This window comes from Dipteris shenzhenensis, chromosome 3, assembly GCF_047967505.1.
Source record: "Dipteris shenzhenensis isolate YYH24624 ecotype China chromosome 3, Dip_SZ_1.0, whole genome shotgun sequence".
NCBI classification, from domain to species: Eukaryota; Viridiplantae; Streptophyta; class Polypodiopsida; order Gleicheniales; family Dipteridaceae; genus Dipteris; species Dipteris shenzhenensis.
This window is the reverse complement of record NC_141598.1, coordinates 26,038,643-26,058,484: the sequence shown is the minus strand read 5'-3', so window position 1 is coordinate 26,058,484 and position 19,842 is coordinate 26,038,643. Positions and strand designations below refer to the sequence as shown.

At 44.8% G+C, this 19,842-nt stretch overlaps 1 protein-coding gene across 1 annotated transcript in view; it reads right to left on the bottom strand.

The window, feature by feature from the left end:
• Window positions 1-12,114, bottom strand: part of GLA1 (Folylpolyglutamate synthetase family protein) — a 68,632-nt gene extending 56,518 nt beyond the window's left edge. Inside the window, exons 1-2 of the mRNA XM_087399893.1 lie at window positions 11,475-12,114; window positions 11,283-11,380 (exon numbers count right to left, since the gene is read on the bottom strand). Coding sequence (XP_087256019.1) covers window positions 11,283-11,380; window positions 11,475-11,813 — 437 coding nt within the window. The 5' untranslated portion in view covers window positions 11,814-12,114. The remainder of the gene's footprint in view (window positions 1-11,282; window positions 11,381-11,474) is intronic.
• Window positions 12,115-19,842: the final 7,728 nt, after the last annotated feature.

The window sequence follows — 19,842 nt, the reverse complement described above, 5'->3', positions numbered from 1 at the left end:
GTGGATGGTGAATCCAGTGGCTCAGAATAGAGCCTTAATGATGAGTTGGATATTCCTTCTGTTGTTACAATTTACAACCATTCACTATGCCTATATGGTCAAAGTGATACATGAACCAAAACCCACTTCTTTTGAGCAAGCCATGGGAAAAGAAAAATGGGAGAAAGCCATGGATGAAAAAATGGATGCCTTGGAAGCAAATGCTACATGGGAAAAATGGGAGAAAGCCATGGATGAAAAAATGGATGCCTTGGAAGCAAATGCTACATGGGAATTGGGATAAGAATGCAATTGGCTGCAAGTGGGTTTATAAGGTGAAGCACAATGCAGATGGTTCTGTAAATAGATACAAGGCAAGATTAGTTGTCAAGGGGTATGCACAGACATATGGCATTAATTATGAAGAAACATTCAGTCCGGTTGCAAGGATGGCCACCGTAAGAGCAGTCATTGCTATGGCTGCATCAAAGGGATGATCTTTACATCGGATAAATGTAAAGAATGCTTTCTTGCATGATGATTTGCAAGAAAAGGTCTATATGGAGCAGCCACCAAGTTATGTTCATGCTGTTGGCTTGAAGCAAGCACCCAGAGCATGGTCTGACAAGATAGGACAGTATCTTGTCACTATTGACTTTCAGATTTCCAAGGCAGATTTCTGATCAGGTAGCTGACATATTCACGAAGGGACTGGACGCAGAGAAGCTGCACAAGTTCAGAGACCTACTTGGTGTGCAGAAATTGGGATTGAGCTCGAGGGGGAGTGTTGAGATATCAAGCTCCACTCGTGATATGCCAGGGTGACCGTTGTGCATTTATGTCACCGACTTATTAGTTGCAGATGCGGTTGGTACACCACCCATGAATAATAGTTGGATGACAGCTATCTTTATGTACTCTAGTTAGTGGCTCAGTTAGTATGCCACCTTAGTTAGCTGAGTTTGGTTTGAGACCCACATATAGCGTTCACCTATTCTTTTATACTTGGAGTTCTTTTGGCTTTCACAACTAAGAAGAGGAAAACTGTTTTCAGCCTCCACCTTTGTGTATATTCCCTCATTGTGTATGTGAGAAAGCTGCAAGTGAGACTCATTCCTTCTCTCCCACTCTCTTCACAGCTTCATGGGAGATTCTGGCGAGCATTTCAACGTGAAATATTTGTTGATCGAGATGCATAGAGGACTTGGAGCATTCTCAGGTCCACCGTACACACACTTTGGCTAGTATTTAGATAAACATGGTACATACATTGGTGGCCATTTGGGGGAGCATGCAGGGGTCTTCCCAGGAAGGCTCTATTAAGATGGTTGTTCTTAATAGGGAGTGGAGTGGCTCCTGTAGACAAGGGGGTAGGGGCACATTAGAGAAAGGGGCTAGAAGAGCGGAAGCCAGAGAGGAAGGGATAGAAAAGGGAGAAAGAGGTTGGAATGAGGGGGGTGGGAAGAGAGAGAGAGAGTGTGTGTGTAGATTGGGAAGAGGTTTGAGGCTCGGGGGGGGGGAGGAAGGAGGGAGAGTAAATTGGATTAGATGTCACATCAAAGTATACAATGAGTGACAGTCGCCTGAGCTGCTGCTCCTCCCCATGAGCTACTGCCCTCCCCTCTCCCTCTCCCTCTCCCTCGCTGCCCCCCCCTCGCTGTTCCTCCTCTCTCCCCTCTCGCCAGCCCCCTCTCCCTCCTCCCTCACCCTCCCTCTCCAATACACTATTGCATCAACCAAGTCAAATGTGTCCTTGTTACTCAACTTTGCCCCAACCTTTATAGGGATAAGCACCTCCTCCATCTCCTATACGTCTTGACAATACTTCTCTTAAGAAATCAACTTAGCCCCAACCTTTATAGGGGTAAGCACCTCCTCCATCTAAAACTATTTCTTGACAATACTTCTCTTAAGAAATGCAAACACTATCTTGTTTCTACCACACTACATAATAAGAAGTCTTAAGTCGATCATCTCTAACTCCATACGACTTGCTCCTATAATTCTTTGTGGATGACTACCCCAGATTTGCTTGGATATATGGCAAGAAGGCCAAATCTGATGTGTCCCCATGCTTCAGACATTGGCTTGCCATGGCTGAAAATGAATCAGGGCACAACCTCACTGACAGGGGGGAAGAGTACATGTCCCATGAATTCTCTGATTTTTTGGCAGCTCGGGGTATTATTCATCAATGTACAATGCCTTCTACTCCATAACAGAACGGGCTGGCAAAGAGGAAAAATCGGTTAGAGATGGAAATGGGCAGGTGCATGCTCAAAGGGAAGTCTTTGCCAAAATAAATTTTGGTCGGATGCTGTCATGTGCTCCAACTATGTGCTCAATCAGGAAACCACAAAGGCATTGAAAACTATCATACCTTACGAGGCATGGCACGGTCGCAAACCTGAAATTTCTCATATGCGGGTGTTCGGGTCATTGGCTTATGCTCATGTGTCATCTCAGCTAAGGCACAAGCTTGAAGACAAAGCTGTAAAATGTATATACATTGGTTATAGCGCAGAGAGCAAGGTTGTATCAGCCCAGCACGGGCAACGTTATTGTCAGTAGGGATGTGGTATTCGCTGAAAATGTGCCTTTACCTTAGCTGGAATGCAGAAAACAGCCTACAATTGATTCCTCAGATGTCTTTGATACATTGTTGCCTCTCTTTCGGTCGCCCACAGATCCAGAGCAGCATGTGCAGAGTGTTGTGCCATACACTTCTACCAGCGCACATCCTCCTCCAATAGCTTCTGCTTAGCCTGATATGCCTTTAGTTGATGCTCATGCTATTGAGCAGGCAGTTGCACAAGAGAGTGCTATCATTAAACAGCAAAAATCAGTTTGGAGATGGCTTTTGAACACACTCAGGGACAGCAACCAAGATGAGCCTTTGCCAGCCCGCACTAGAGGTGCGCATAAACAAATGCATGGCAACTATTTGGCTGTAGTTTGGTTGCTACTGCTTGCAATGAGGAACCTTTATGTCACAAGGATACCTTTGATAGCAAGGGATGGATGGATGCCATGAAGGCTGAGCTTGAATTTATTCATGCAAACAACACTTGGGAGTTGTGTAACTTGCCAGTAGGCAAGCATGCCATAAGCACAAAGTGGGTCTACCAGGTGAAAAGGAAAGCTGATGGTGGTGTTGAATATGCACAGCAGCACGGCATTGACTTTGAGGAAACCTTTGCTCCCACCTCATGCATTACTACTATAAGGTGTGTTATTGCTATGGCATCTCATCGGCATTGGGAGGTTCATCAGCTGGACATCAAAACTGCCTTCCTTCATGGTTATCTTCAGAAGGAGGTCTATGTTACTCAGCCACCTGGTTTTGAACAATCAGGTTCTGAAAATATGGTTTGCCGTCTCAGAAAATCCCTCTATGGCTTGAAGCATGCACCCCGGGCATGGTATGCGAAGATACATGTATTTTTGACAGGCCGTGGCTTTCAGAACAGCCCAAGCGAGGCCACTCTTTACATCCGAAAGAGTGCATCACTGCCTTTCTTCATGGTGATCTTCAGAAGGAGGTCTATGTCAATCAGCCACCTGGTTTTGAACAATTAGGTTCTGAAAATATGGTTTGCTGGCTCAAGAAAGCCCTCTATGGCTTGAAGCAAGCACCCCAAGCATGGTATGCAAAGATACATGCATTTTTGACAGCCCGTGGCTTTCAGAACAGCCCACGCAAGGCCACTCTTTACATCCGAAAGAGTGCATCAGAATGTTTAATTCTGATTTTATATGTGGATGGCATGCTTTTCACTAGGCCAGATATGGAACAATTGCAGATTTCAAGGCTGATTTACAGCAGTCTTTTGCCATGACAGATATGGGCTGGTTGCACTATTATTTGGGCATACAGTTTGCATATGTTGAGGGGGTATAATGACGAGCCAGTCCAAGTATATTGGACAGCTCCTTGATCGCTTCCAGTTCTAGGATTGCAAGCCAGTTTCTACTCCATTGGAGCCTAGCTTTCGTTTCTCCTTCGAGGATGGAAGTCCGCCATTTGATGCATCCCTTTATCAGAAGGTTGTTGGTTGCCTCATATACCTTTATCATACCCGGCCTGATCTTCAATATGTCATTTCCTAGCTCAGCAAAGACATGCACAAGCCTAGTACGCAGCATTAGTAAGCAGTGAAGCGGGTCTTTCAATACTTGAAAGCCACGCAGCATTTGGGTTTACTATATGGTTCAGAGGCCACACAGCATTTGGGTTTACTATATGGTTCAGAGGCCCCACTTGTTTTGCATGCATTCACGAACAGCGATTGGGCAGGATGTTACGACACTAGGGTGTCACACAACGGAAACTGTTTTATGCTTGGAGCTTCATGCATCTCTTGGTTCAGCAAGAAGCAGCCTATAGTTGCCACATCCAGTTGTGAGGCTAAGTACAGAGCAGCTTTCACAGCTACATTAGAGTGCGTTTGGCTTCGCAAGTTACTTGCAGATCTTGATTTCATTCAGCTTGACTCTACCACGATCTACACTGACAGCCAAAGTGCTTTGGCGGTTGCTAGAAACCCAATGTTTCATGTGCGCACAAAGCATATTGAGGTCCACTATCACTATGTTCGAGAGCGACTGTCTGGTGGAGACATCCAGTTGTCCTATGTTCCCACCAAGGACAACTTGGCATATCTTTTCACAAAAGCTTTACCACGACCCAAGTTTGATACATTTCAACATGCTTTACACTTGGCTCCTTATGTTACGTGAGGGATCACTTTGTACATATCATAGGTTGCTATATCCCTCTATGATAAATATGTGCAACCATGATGTAGTTTCCACGTATTCTTGAGATATTTCCAGGATACTTTAGCAATACTACGTTTTGCTCCAGCTAGTTGTTTGCTTCCCGCACTCCACTCCCGTTCCATTGCTTCCTACACCCAACAGAAAGCAGGTCACGAATCAGCCCTGATCTGTGCCGTGTTGGCTTGGACTGATCCGCACCTCTTCTAGCAGATGCACAATACCCTGGCAAAGCCTCCACATAGGATGATCTTCGCCCAAGGTGGCTTAAAACTCCACAAGACCCTGGCATAGGTCTCCACCTGGGAATGGGCACACCCACAAAAAACGCCCTCGCCCCTATTCTACACATGGTATGCTCAACTCCAACATTCCCTCTCAACTCATCCAACTTAGTATGTTTCTGTGAAGGCACATGAGCATAAGCTAAGCATCCAAAAGTCCTCATGTGGGAAATGCGAGGCATACGACCCGTCCAAGCCTCATAAGATGTGATAGTCTGTAATGGCTTTGTAGGACATCTATTCAAGATGTAATTTGCACACATGACTACATCCAACCACAACTTATTAGGCAAATGTTTGCCTTTCAACATGCATCTGGCCATTTCCATCACTGATCTATTCTTCCACTCAGCCACGGGATTCTGTTGAGGAGTATAAGGCACCGTGCAACGATAAATGATGCCACGGGAAGCCAAAAAACCACCAAACTCCTTCAACATATATTCACCCCCCCTGTCTGTATTAAGGTGAGCAATGTGCAGCCCACTCTCATTCTCAGCCAAGGAAATAAAGTGCTTAAAGCATGAAGAAACTTTAGATTGGGATTTCAATGCGAAAATCCAAGTGTACATGGTGAAATCATCAATAAAAGTAACAAAATAGTAGAACCCCCCAAGAGCTGCAACCCTCATGGGTCCACAAACATCACTATGAACCAAATAAAGCTTGTGTGAAGCACCAACTCTCCCATCCTTGGGAAACGCAGCACGGTGCATCTTACCAAGCAAGCATGGTTCACAAACATGTTTGGTAGGCATATGCATTTTGTGAAGATCCACAACCATAACTTCATTATATAACTTCACCAGGGCTCCAAAATTGAGGTGTCCAAACCTCTCACGCCACAAATGAGTATCTTACATGATAGAATCAAGAGCAAAGGCATGTGCATCGACAACTGCAGCATCATCATCCAAACATCTGTCATAAGCATCAAGTCATCTAAGGCTTCAAATTTGCATTTAGAATTGGGCACGCAAATCCAAGCCAAGAAAACACTTTAGAGTGCCTTTTTTACATCTTCGGGCCATTATTTGCCCATCTGAATGGTTGAACCATGTAAATCACAAAGTATCAAAGTTGTAGCTCGGTGTAAAATCTACAACTCTCTCTTACAGACTTTTCCCAAAATCAATCATCTTCTCAAACATATTTGCCTTTCCAAAGTGCTCACTCTCAATATGTTGATGAAATTGTGAAAACAAATCATGGAAGAAAAAGTACAATGCAATGACCTATGGCCTCACAATGGGTACTCACAAAAAGTACACTTATTATACTCTACAAGGTTGATCTACTAACTCTATTCATGGTTTATTTATGTCCCATGTGCATCCCTTTCACTTTTGCACGCATATGCATATTATACTCCAAGATTGATCTATTACATAAATTCAATCATATTTATTTCTTATGTATTATGTCCTTCTCTAGTTATTGTTTTAGTGTTTATACTAAAACCAATAAGAACAAATGTCACTCTCAAACTTTTAGAGATAATTTGTCATTACAAATAATTGTTACCTTATATAAAAATCGTCGATGCCAGTCAAAACCATGGTAAAGGCATGTGTAGCATCATACACTGCACACGTAACACCATCAAAAAGAACCTGAAAGCCACATGTAGCAATGGCTGAGATAGAAATGAGATTCTTACCAATGACTGGAACATAAAGCACATGCTCTAGAGTGACAATAGCACCTAAGACAGAAGTAAGAGCAACTTGCCCAATATCTTTCACGGTATATGATGCATTATTGGCACATGTGATGTAGGCTCCAATGACCTGAATAGCTGCCTTCAGGAAGTGATGTGCTTGCTAGCACCACTATCAAAGAACCAAGCATCACAAACATCTGAAACTGCCATACAAGCATCATGAACATCAAGATTTTACTGACATGTAACCAAGAAAGCCCAATGCTGGTCTTGTGTGAAATTAGCGGACTCATGTCGATCTTCTGCACTAGAAGAACCAGATACTGCAAGACCAGACTCTTTCTTTTTCTTTTCAGATGCTATGTGCTTCCTGCATTCAGAAATATCATGCCCAGGTTTCCTGCAATAATTACATCTCCTCTTCTTTTTGTTATCCCTTGAAGAAGAGGCACCATGTGAATGATCAGCATGGGAATGAGAGGATTTTCCAGCTGAAACCTTCCCTTTACCTTTTTGTTTGTGATGGGCAGCAAATGCTTGATCACTAGCCATAGTAGCGTTGCGATTCACACGACTTTGCTCCTCCTGAAGAAGAAGAGCAACAATCTGGTCAAATCAGAAATGATTGGCATCACCCTCTGCAACCAACCTCAATGTAGTAGCAAAGCCTTGATCTCTTTCAAATCCTTCACATTAGTGAGATAGGCATCCATGTTACCACCCTCATCAAGCTTCAAATCTTTCAACTGCTTGTGGAGATAGGCAACCCTGAGGAGCAGAAAGCAACGGCCCCACGAGCCACAGTTGGACCTCAACCTAGAGGTGAACTAAGGTAGAAGGGCTGCAGACTTAGTACACTCATTGGCAGCCCACCTAGGCTGGTTTGCAGACAGCAAGGTGGAGAGATCTTATGGACAAAGAGTCTACATACGCTCAAGGTGGAGCACACGGGCTCAGTGATCTAGAGATATCCGGCAGATAGTAGAAGTACCTTGTGGTTAGATCAAAGGATCATGCTCTAGTAGGACTTTGGATCCCTCTCTTTTGTATTGTGTCCATCGCTTTGGACGGAAATATATTCTTATGGTGGTTTCTATATCTGGCTGGATCATTGTCTATTTACTAGTCTGTACATCTATTTGATGAACATAAGTTTAAGAAGTTTGTGATTCCACTCCCAACACACACTGTGTGAGCTCCTGGACTATTCTATCAGTCTTTTGCTGTGTGTGCCCTCTGTTAGTCAATTTCTAACATAAGAATACTGGAAAGAATTTTTCCCTCACCTGAGTCTATAGTAAATGGTGTGTTTGTGATTCTCTTGACAAAGCATTTCTTGTTGTCTCCAACCGTCACCAATGACTAGGATGCGCAAACTTCATCACCTTGAACCAGAACTTCTTATTAGACACGAACTTTGAAGAACTACTGTCACTATATGAATGCGTAAGCAAAGCAAAGTTTGATAGTCAAAAAGACCTCGTCCTTTGTAAGCATTAGTTGCTTGGGCTTGTCACCATTTTCTCTTCTCTGATCTGCATTCTTCTTTCTACAATCTTCCACGCCTTTGGGCTTACCCTTGGTGGGTTTCCCTTTTTGTAAGGAAGGCATGGCCACAACCATCTCTATCATACCACTTGACCCTAGTTTCTTTCTGCGGCAATCAGCTATAAACAGTTCTCACAAACCCTTTTAAGATTTTGGGAAGCAATCCTAACAACAGTATGGATAGATGACTAGAGTCCGCCGACTGCCACAGATTGATCTCTTACCTTTAGAAGGTTATGAGCCTGATCCCCATCCTCCATCCTGAAAGGATTCTCGTGGCATTCTTCATCTCAGATAGGTCCTTAAAAAAACCTTCCAACTTCAGCTGCCATGTCTGCAAGCTGGATCATGAAGAGTGTCTCTGCATCCCTCTAAATCCAACCATACCTTGCTACCAGGTCGGCAAGCATCATCACTTTGCTCATGGAGTCCTCCACAAGTTCGAGATCGCTGCTCCTCCTCTGATCTCCCAAATCAATCGTGTCAGCAAATCTTCGCCTTCCAAATCAGATAGTTCATTCCATCCATTCTTATCAAAGTTACGGGAACTGGACATTACAGCAGAGAATATATGCAAAAGAATTCAGTATTATTATACTTCCACAAGGAATGGGAACACCTTGCTCAGGGTGACAACAAACATCCAACGAATGCAGGGTATATACAGCCTAGGCTGCAAGGAGGCAGGGCGCCTCCCAAGTAGGACAACCAGTAAGGGAAGATGGCCAACCCAGAATGGGGCAACCCAATAGGGAGCTGATCAGACTAGGAATAACCAATGTCTGCAAACCAAGGTGGCCTCCATTGTAGCCTACAAATAGGTGTCCTTCTGGTGTGCAAAACTTCTGCCTATTGGCAGCCACAATGATGTGCACACAGACCTTATCTATACGCATTGTCTGCCTTATCTCCCTTATTCCTGCCCAATGATTTACTGCTCCTTGTCCTAATACAGAGGTTCACAGGTTCGGGGGGACATTCTATAAAACTTTCAATATCCTCGTTACTTAACCAACACTGTCAATGCACCTTCGGGGTGAGCCTTTGGTGAGTTGGGAGAGAGACAATATAAATGAGGTAGAATCTGGGGCCATTCACGTACCTGAACAAGCGTCGTGGGTATGGCCTCTGAAACAAATTCAGTTTGGGAATTACCCAAGCCAGTAAAGCAAGCTACCTAGGCCAAACCCACGTACATGTGTAGTGGTACCCGAGCTGGACTTCTAGATCGTGACTTGTGCAGGAGCACCCGTTCATCTTCCAGATCAGCGATTTGCATGTAGGAACTCTGATGGGCACACTCCGCACCAAATAGTTGAAGTCTTGCAGTACGTAGATGTGTTCAAAGCAATTTCATTATCAAGGATTTGTTACATCAAGGAATCGCAATGTTGTCTTTCTTCTTGTTTTCAAATTCAATTGACCCTATTTTGCTTTGGTTCATGTAGAGTTGTTGCAGGAAGAGTGGATGCACCTGACATTCCAGCTCTCTAGCCTTCCCAAGTGACTGGAATGTTACTTTTTGGAGCTCTAGCTGGATTCAAAGGTCGGTCTAAGACTGATAAGTCTATTCTTTCTTTTGGAGCTAGGGTCGTAGAAGTTCCATCCAAGGATCTTGTATTTTGTACCTCCCAATATTATTCTTCGATTAGTAAAATAGGCATACAGAACTATTGATCACAATCCTAGTGGGGGGGCGTGACCTCCTTCATGCCCAGTCAGGTATCGATGTTTCTTGACTCAAGGGGCGACGTGACCTCATTCACTACTAAATTCAAGAGGTCTATCTTAATTGCAGGCTGATAAATTTGTGTTGCATTTCCAAATCGTTTTATGCAAAATTAAGAGTACATCATGGATTATGTGAATGATGATGCCTATGTGTCACGTTCATGTAAATTCTTTGTGTGACTTTGTAAATTTGATCGGGAAATTAAAATTCACTCCACAACTCTGACATTAAACAAATTTCTGGCCAAAATACCAGAGAAATCACAAAAACACCTCTAGAGAGACCGATTTCACCGGACACCCAACAAACCATTATTCCAGTTGGCCAGCATAACAGGGGTCTTATGGACCTATCAAAATGAGGACTTCCCTCTTCATGTCAACTGCCTCAGCCAGCAGGAATCTTCATCATGAGTAGCCCTGCCAACGTCAGGCAGGTACTCAGTCCAGCTGGTGCAACCACCTTCAGTAACAGCCAGTTGGGCTCACTTCGCAATTGAAATCTTCAGTTGTATGGATTGTGCACTAGGTGATTGTGAAGGGGATAAGCAATAAAGCAGTAGATACCACTAGGTAAGTGTGACGTGGATAAGCAATAAAGCAGTAGATACGTAACATATGCGCGAGTCTTCCACTGTCATTAGTAGCCAAGTTGCATGTGGTATGTCTGATGCATGTTTCAGTCCACATTTAGGTCAAAACCATCGGTGGAATGCATTCTTACACAGCAGGGACTAGCCACTATAATTCCCCAACAGGGCTGGTTTGTGTAGACCATTCTCTGAGTTCTGGCATAGACTCAGTATGAAGACTGTCGTATGAGCAAATTCTCATGTTGTTGGGAGCATATATTACTCCAATAGCTTTACGATTGTGCAAGTCCACAGCTTGAATATGGAGCTAATCAAAAGTAATCTGAATACTCTCATCCTATTGAGATCTCTTTTTGAAGACAACGCTTTCATTTCAGTAGGGAGCTCATGGGGCAAAGCGTCAGTAAAAATAGAAGGAATTAATCTTCAAAAGTAAACTGCAACTTGGACGTACAACTTGGAAGTAAACTGCAACTTGGATTCTCTGTATCCAGTTCGTTGCAAACGTCCTTAAGGTGAAGGCAAACTTGTCATGATAAAGGCTCGCAATTGAGGAGGAGGCTAATCAAAAGTAGTACACATTTCTGCATTTTATCTCATTTAAGTCGAGTACTTACAACGACGACAGCAAGCAAGCCGATAGTGTATGTTGAACTAATTGCATGGCTTAATGATCTAGACTATAAGCATGTTGAATTGTCGTACCTTGTATAGGAACCTACAGAATAACCTTCAGCTCGCAAAATGTTGCTAACGAAGGCGGCAGTCGAGCCTTTGCCTTTTGTGCCCGCGATGTGCACAACCTGTCCATGCCCAACTTAAAAGTTACTTTCACGGGGCATCTCTAACCTCTCAACCTCACCTCGCTGCGGCCGTGCATTTGCAATGCGGACATACTCGATATTGGGAAAGCGGATCGCCTAAACGTGAAAGAAGACGCCGCATCCTTCCAAGATCAAATCCGTCTGGAGAATCCGTTCCAGCTCCTTGAGGCACGCCCAGCTTCTCAAAGTTCTTTAGGGAATCCAGAAATTTAATCACGTCGGGTACAACGTCCCCTGTATCTGCACGTCCACTGGAGAAAGGCATTCTGAAGGACGGGATGCGTTGAGGCCGAATCCACAGGTGAAATGTCGATCGGAAAACCGGCAGAGCAGGGGCAGAGGGAGTGGGAGTTGAAAACAAAGCTACGAGAGTTCGGGAGGGGGCAGCGAGGAGCTTGATTTGAGCAACCATAGCCAGAGAATAGTGAGATTGCGATGGAGATTTCAAAGTGATGAATTCTGCTTCTATTGCGACAGGCAAACGCAATCATACTCATCAGGATGCTCTTCAAACGCCATCCTTGGATTCTGGAATGGTTGAACAGATTTCGTTCCTCCCGGTTTCAATCGATTGCTTCTCGTTGCTTCACGGAATCGTTGATTTGAGGCAGAAGAGGTTGCAAATTCAATTTTACAATTCCGCTTCCGATGTCGATCGATCCAACGTTCCAAATGCCTAACATTTCATCGTCGCTTGAACCGTCACTTTTCGATTCTGCCCGACATGCCAATCAACTTATTATGGGAATTGTGCAAGGCCTTTACATGAATGCTAGGATAGAAGGATAACTTTACACGATAAATTGAGAGGGCACTTAAGGGTTTTTAATTTGTAGATATACATATATGAAAGGAAAACAAGTTGAAGAAGATAATGAAGAAGAAGAAGAGAGAGAGAGAGAGAGAGAAACGGGGAGAAAAAATGGGGACAAAAATAGCTGCCCTCGTGGAAGAACTAGAAGAAGAAGAAGAAGAAGAGAGAGAGAAAGGGGGAGAACTAGATTGCTTGGCCAGCTAGGGTCTTGATGAATACTTCTCTCTTTTGCTAATGTTCGATTGCATGCAATCTTTTGTAGAGATTTCGTTATCATCCAGTCCTGCTCGCACTTGATGTTGTTCATGTTGACAGTAAAACGTAGTTTTTCTTTTTTTCGGAAGAAGACAAATTTCTATTGTTTGCACTGTAAGCAAATCTATTGTCATTCCACTTTGAGCGAACGACGGGGAGATGTATTTCAGAAATGTATAAATAATAAATAAAAACCAAATTGAGACAGAAGCATGCAACTGTGATAGGAATAATCCAAACCCAAAGCTGCATTGCATGTATGACAAAAGTTCCAGCACCATTTGCAACTTCATTGGATCCCTTTTTTCGAAGGCAGAAATGTTTATATTTTGGGTCAAATTATGTTCCTACGCTTTAGGAAATAGTACTTCCGCGCTCTAGCTGGATGGCCCTCGAGCGTGTTGTAACCTAATGGACCTACTGTGTTGTGGCTCCTTATGTAGTACTGCTCTAAAGTTCGTGCTTTGTCTACAGTGTCTGTTGTTTCCAAAACTTTGATTTCAAAATTTTCTTTGAAGGGCTTGTAACGCTGCAAGTCCTCTTTCATTTTCGCCGGTGGTTTTTTATTGTGTTGTTTGATCCTCCGCGGCAGGTCCGTCGTGCTCCCTATGTATTTTCTGTTGTTGGGCTTGCACGTGATGCAGTAGACGACGAGGCTCGCACGATTCCCTTGTGCGGGCGCTTCAGTGGAGGCTCCTCCTTCATCTCGAGGCTCGCGTCTTTCAATGTCGTACCTGCGTAAACGATGACAATTACGTTAGTCATCAAGGTTTTCGGTCCTTTTTTTTTTGTTTGACGTCCATAATAGAATGCATTTATTTACTTGCCCTGGTTTTTCTCTGTTGCTGTGAAAGGATCGTTTCCAATACCGAAGCGCTCCTCGTATAAGTCCTTGTCGAAAATATACGTAAGCTTCTCCATTGTCGTCACCGGGTGCATCGCGTCGTGCGTCCCTCCAAATTGTTCCATGAATTGTTCGAGTATAGCCGTTCCTTGATCGCGCATCGTGTCCCTCAGCAACTCCAAGAATACGTTGTACCCGTAATGCAACAGCTCGCACGCAAACGCTGTGATCCCTTTCGTCTTTGTGTCTAGTAGCTTCTGTCCCTCCAAACTTTCCATCATCCTATCGGTCTCATCGAACTCAATGTCAAGCTCGACAAGGATCTCTTTGAGGAGTCCTGCAGGAGAAGTGCAATCCATGATGAGTTTGTTGTTCTTGCAACTCGTTAATTCTTTTTCTCAATTGTTGCGGTTTTTTTTAATTTTCGGAAGCATTACGTACCATTTGCGAATCTCAAGCCTCCCGGCTGTCTTTTAGCTGGCAAACGCCTATTGCAGTTGTCAATGAAGTCGCGTAGTTCCGCATACGTGTTGAAGCCGTTGATGTAAGCTCCCGGACGTTCTCCTGCATTGTTTGCTAGCCAGAATTGCTTTGTGGTTAGGAAGAACCTCCTCTTTGCTGGTGGAGGTTTTGTTGCCTTCGCGTTGCTTTTGTATAGCTCAAATAGCTGCTTGCAGGCAAGACTTATTACACCGTCTTTTCAAATGAGCCGTCTTTTTAAATCTTCACGAAAAAAAGATTCTTTCATGCTGGTGGAATTTACCTTGTTTGCGTCCATGTCTTATGCTGCAATGTCCCAAGCTTTCTGATTCTCTGCACCTGTTCTCAACAATAGACAAGATATTAAAACCATTTTCCTTGCACGCATGTTTGACGTAACATATTCATGACTTGCCTCTGGCTTGTTCAATCTCTGGTAGTGAATACCTTTATGCGCGTGGTGGTGTTGTCGGCTGTGAGAACTCTCGTGGAATTGGTCTGAATATGTCTGGATGTGGGCAATGTAGTATACGCAGCCTCGTTCTCTCAGTCACTCTGGACAACATCACGTATGCTAGAGGCCAGGGGCAAACACTCCTCGAAATATGAGCAGCGCTTTGTTGGATATGGTTGCGCCTTGGGATTTGTGTCCCGTGATAGCGTATGCTAGGGTTAGTGGAAATGTGGACTTGTGGAACCATTTTCCAACCATTTTCCATTTATTGCCTTTCGCTGATGCTTCGAGCGTCGTAATGTGAGCACGGCCGCTGTTGTGTCCACGACGACAGTGATACCATTGATTTCCCCCTTGCTAGTTGCATTGATGCTCTTGATTTTGCACATTGCTCCATTTGCGGCACCTATTGCGAGGTCGATGTTTTCCGTTATCATTGCCTTCGCCCCCACGCAAATTTTTCCTGTCTCGTTGAAGCTTTTGTCCTCCAACCATTCTTTGAGAGCTGGTTCGCTCGCGGCGTTACTGTGTATTTGAAGATGCACAATCATCTCGGGAGTGTTGAATTTCTCCACAAGCTCATCGTTGAAGGTAGCGACATCGACTCTGTGCGTGCAAATGATGGTTGTTTCAGCATCGATGAAGTGGCATGCACCTTCCTTGTCGACAATGGACTGCCCCAAACAGTCGGAAATCTCTTCAGTTGTGGGCGTCCTGAGTCTTATGGTATGCAAGAATGCCAGGAACGGCATGTCTCGTGCATGTCGCACCGAGAATTGCATGTGGTACATTTTCGCTGCAGCCCGGTGCGCGGAGGACATGATGTGGCACGACTCGCAGAGATCCTCGCGGTGTTTGCAGACTGGCGGTAATTGCGCCAGGTCACCAAAAATTATGAGCATTTTGTGTCTGAATGGCTCATGCAATGTGCCATTAGTGACATTGACGATTTGTCTTACCACGAGATCGAAAGTCATCCTTGTTAGCATGGACATCTCATCAATGATGATCGCGTTGGCTTCCTTGATTGCGAGGTATCGCTCATCCGTCTCATGGATGTTCAGTGGGTACTGACTGCTGCGCACAGGGATCTTGAATTGGTAGTGTACAGTGGTTGCAATCCCGCTCAGCCGCGTCGCAGCCGCCCCTGTTGATGCACAGAGTATTGCCGTTTTGTTTTGTGCTACCAGATGCGAAACATAGTACCGTATCAAGAAGCTTTTGCCGCTACCTGGTGTTCCACAGACAATGTGCAGCCCCGAGCTTGTTGAAGCCAGGCTTTCGAAGACTCTTTGTTGTTCTACTGTCAATGCGGCATTGGCGACGGTGCGAAACTCGGCCATTTTTTCCAACATCCTCGCGCGTGTTGGCCCTTCGACGATTTGCTGGTCGATGTTAGGCGCTTCCATCGGGCAGTCTCGGATGATCGCAACCTTTTGCAATATCATATTGATCAACTGGTCCGTGTGGTCAGTCGCTAGCAAGTTCCTTTGCGTGTATTCGGTCACATACATCTCGAGGTCCTCGTTGCTCAATATGAGGCCGTGCATTTGGCATTCGACAAAGTAGGATCCAGCTGTGTTGGCAGGTGATATGAGCTCTGTTTCATTCCTGAAGCTGAGTTTTCGCAAGAGCACGTTGTAGAAGTACCCCTCTGGTTGATGTCCAGGGTGGTAGTCAGTGAATCTGACTACTCGCTCACATTTTGCGATCCTGTTGCCGAAGAGGTCAAGACCGACCGTTCCACGTTGCGTTTCCTTGGGCTTTCGGATCACATATTGCCTATGGTAATCGTAGAACATGCTATCCTCGATGACGCTCGGTCTCCCGCAGTATATGTCGATCGAGTGCAGGGTGACGTTGTTGTTTCGTGAGACGATGCGTTGTCTTAGAGATGGTGGCGAGGAGTCGACATAGTGAATGGTCTCGCTCCTTGTGATTGTTGGTACCTGCATGCAGTTTAGCGCGGCCTCTGTTGGAGAGGTTGGTTTTGATAGGAGGCTCGCGGCGATGAGTTTCAGCTTTACTTCGTCGAGATGTTGCAACCCCAAACGCGAGGCGTCTTCTGAACAAATGTTCAGTTTGCCCATTGGTTCAGATTTCATCGCGTACTTGAGGAGGTAGTGAGAGATTGAAGAGTTTGTCACCCGTTGTATGTTCATGTGCGCACCCCACAACAGTAACACGGAAGGGTGGTAAAACATGGTGGACCCCGCGAACCGTCGCGCCTTTGATGCAAGGGACAAGCATGAGTTTGCCTCCATACAGCTACGGGGTACAGAAATGCTTTCAGAGACGGTCGCTTCATTCCACGTCGATGGAGTAGCAGCAGCTGGCAGTGCGTGCGTTGACATAACCATGGAGTCAGCAGTGTTCCCCTTCCTGTTCCCTTTCGGACGGGGCTACTATGATGGCTGCATACAGTTCAGCAACTATGTGAAAATGAGAATATGCACCTTATTCTCTATCTACACGCTCTACAAGCCATACTTGTTGATCATGTTCCAGTTAAAACAGGCCGTGATGATTGCCAATTCAAGCAACTCTACATGCTTGCAACGAGACATCGACTAATATAGGAAAGCCAACCCTACCACGACCGATGAAGACGCAATGAGACACGTGCTTTGCTACAGCATGCCATCAACAATGCCGGGATCCCCGTCGTGGCATCGACGGCAACTGAAGGACCTCATAACGATGGTCGATGCTTGGGGCCTCCCAGATTTCTTTCTGACATTCACTGTAGACGAGGTCACCGATACACGGTGGCAAGAAATTAATGTGATCGAGAGCATCGCAACACATTATAATGCGCAATTCACTTGGAAGGATTGTCCTGTTGAATGCGTGGCACTTTTCCACGCACGCTTCCACATGTTCATGCGCAAGCATTTGCTTTCATTCGACGGTCTGCTTGGCCGAATACAACACCATGTCGTTCGTTATGAGATACAAAACAGGGGCTCCCTACACGCCCATGTCATATTGTGGGTCCACCATGATGATCGTCAGCGAATTAGAAATGAGATTGCAGCTTACGTCCCCAGGGACGAGGCCCTGGATCCTTGAAACACAAGGCTGCGCTTGCGTACCGGACATCCTTTCTGTTGTCGATAGTCCTACTATCACGAAACGCGGAGGAGACCTGGAATCGTTCACTAGGTCGATTCTCTTTGAGTCCTATTCCACGAATTTGCTGCACATTTCCACATTGATACTCTTCCAACACTGCAGAATGCACAGACTTTTCAAGGAATTCTTTGTAGATGAAACTACGGCGTCCAGACGAATGGCGAAGGAAAACTTCAGCAGCTACAATGACACTGTCTTCTCGGGTGGCTTCGTCCTTCCCCATCGTTAATATTACTTGCTCATGATGAAGCGCTAAAGCAGTTGCAGGAAGCAATAATCTTTTATCGGAGCTGTATTGCTGAAGGCAAATGTTCATTCCTGTGCGAGTCGGGATGTTATTCTGGACCACCACCTGTGCGCGGTCAATGCTGGGCTTATTGAAGGGAGCGACTGTGGTATGGCAGTTTCGTGTGCACCTCTGCGAATCTAACAATTGTTTGCTGCAAAAACCGCAGGACAGTGAAGAAAAATAGCGACAGCTTCTCATTACACACAAATCCAACGGTCTGAATGGCAGCAGCTCCCATTGACAGCATACAAAGATGCTGTTCAGGCAACATCCTCTTCCTCTTCGCATCTGTCTCCCAGCTTCAGCTCCGAATTCCTTGTCCATAGTTGGATCAATTTGTTAAAAACTCTCTCCTGTACTGCGCTTCTCTTCTAAGGTCTGATTGCTTGCAACGGTTTCCCGCTCCCGATTTGTCCGAAATCGTATCGTAGTTATTTCCTCAGAGAAGAGAAAACGCATTTTTGTTCCCCTCTTTCTTGTTGTTTTTCTATCTTGTTTCGCAAGCCCTCTTCCCCTATTGTTGCCCCCTAGCCCGAGTCATCAAAGCCTTCTCCAGATTGAACCGGAGTTTAGATATAGAGCTCTAGGACCAAGTGTAGCCAACACAACCGCCAAACGCTTTCCGGCGATGCTGCTTGCTCCACGGCGCGGGTGGCCCAAGGGGAAACCCGTGGCTTTCGCTTTTAGGCATAGCGATTCAAGGCGAGCAGCATCCAATTCCTCATCCATACAACAGATACCCATCCTTGCCAATCGAATTGAATAACAGAGTCCCATGAGGCGGGGCGAGAAGTAGTTGCACTGCGGGGACGATGGGCTCACTCTGTAATTTGGTCCTATAATTCAGAGCTACGTGGATGCTTTTCCTCCGTGTAGCCCCTCACCTTTCCGTTGTATATATATATTTCTATCTATTTCTGTATATACATCGATCACTACAGATATACATTCGGCTTCAGCGCTTTATTCACCCAGTTCATTCCGTAAAATTGTAACTACAACTGCTCGAAGATGTGTGAAGATGATTACCTTGATGGTTTGAACATCTTTGATCGTTGGATTGTGTATAGCTTTTGTGCTTGAATTTATCATCTTTAGGAAATTGCACATATGCTAACCAACATATCCAAACATGCAGAACATGAGGAATGCATATTGACTAATCATGATTGTTTTTCAGATTCCAACATTCCAGCAAAGAAATAGGCAACTTCTCGTCGAGCTGTGGATGTCGCAAAGGATACTCCACGTAAGTAGAATGTACGGTCATTTCAATTCTGAAATATTTCTGCACCGTCTATTGCTCTGGTCCGCATTAATGCGCTACACCTCCAACACTGGAGGTGACTATTCGAAACGGGGGGATGGCACGCTCCCCTATGATATATAATTTTTGGAGAGACATGTGCCGGCTCTCCACCATACATAACGTATGGTTTTTTTTTTTTTCACCTCATCTTGAGCACGCACACTTCTTCGCACATTCTGTTTCTGCAAGCGAACATTACATTTGCTTGGTTCGACCAACGTACTAATCATGTCTATAACACTTCTGTTTTCGAGGTGTTTGCAGCCTCCAAACGAGTGTCTTCTCCTAAAGGTACGCACAATAAAATGTATTTGCTTGATTCAAGTTATTTTATCAATTCTTTCACCTTCTAAAGATAGAGGTTCAGTCCATTTTGTTTTTCCTGTTGCGTTTAGACAAGACCACGTGAGTGAAATTGTAGCAAAGTTTCGGATGGTTTTTATTATTAATCCCTGTAGGTGTTTAAACCCGAACATAAGACATCGAACATGACCATTCGTCAACGCTTAGAGCAGCCAGAGGTTGAGCTATTCAACTTGATAGGTATCTTGGAACTACACGATGAGACAGCTCCCTTTGAGTTAATGTCAATAGAGGAATCTCAGCCTGAGCGTTAAAAAACCTACCTCTACGCAAGTTTAAAAACATTATTTCTCGCGCACTGAGACCTTGGCTCTATCAACCCGCAGGACACCTGCTATTGTCTCACCCGTTGCCGCGAAAATGGAGCAGCATCCCTCCAGTTCTGCGTTTCTCGATTGAAAAGAATCGTGGTTCGCTTTCACGAAAACCTTCTTTCGAAGACTTTCTCGATTGAAAAAAACTCGTGGTTACCCCCCTCGCTTCTGTGTCGAGTCGTAA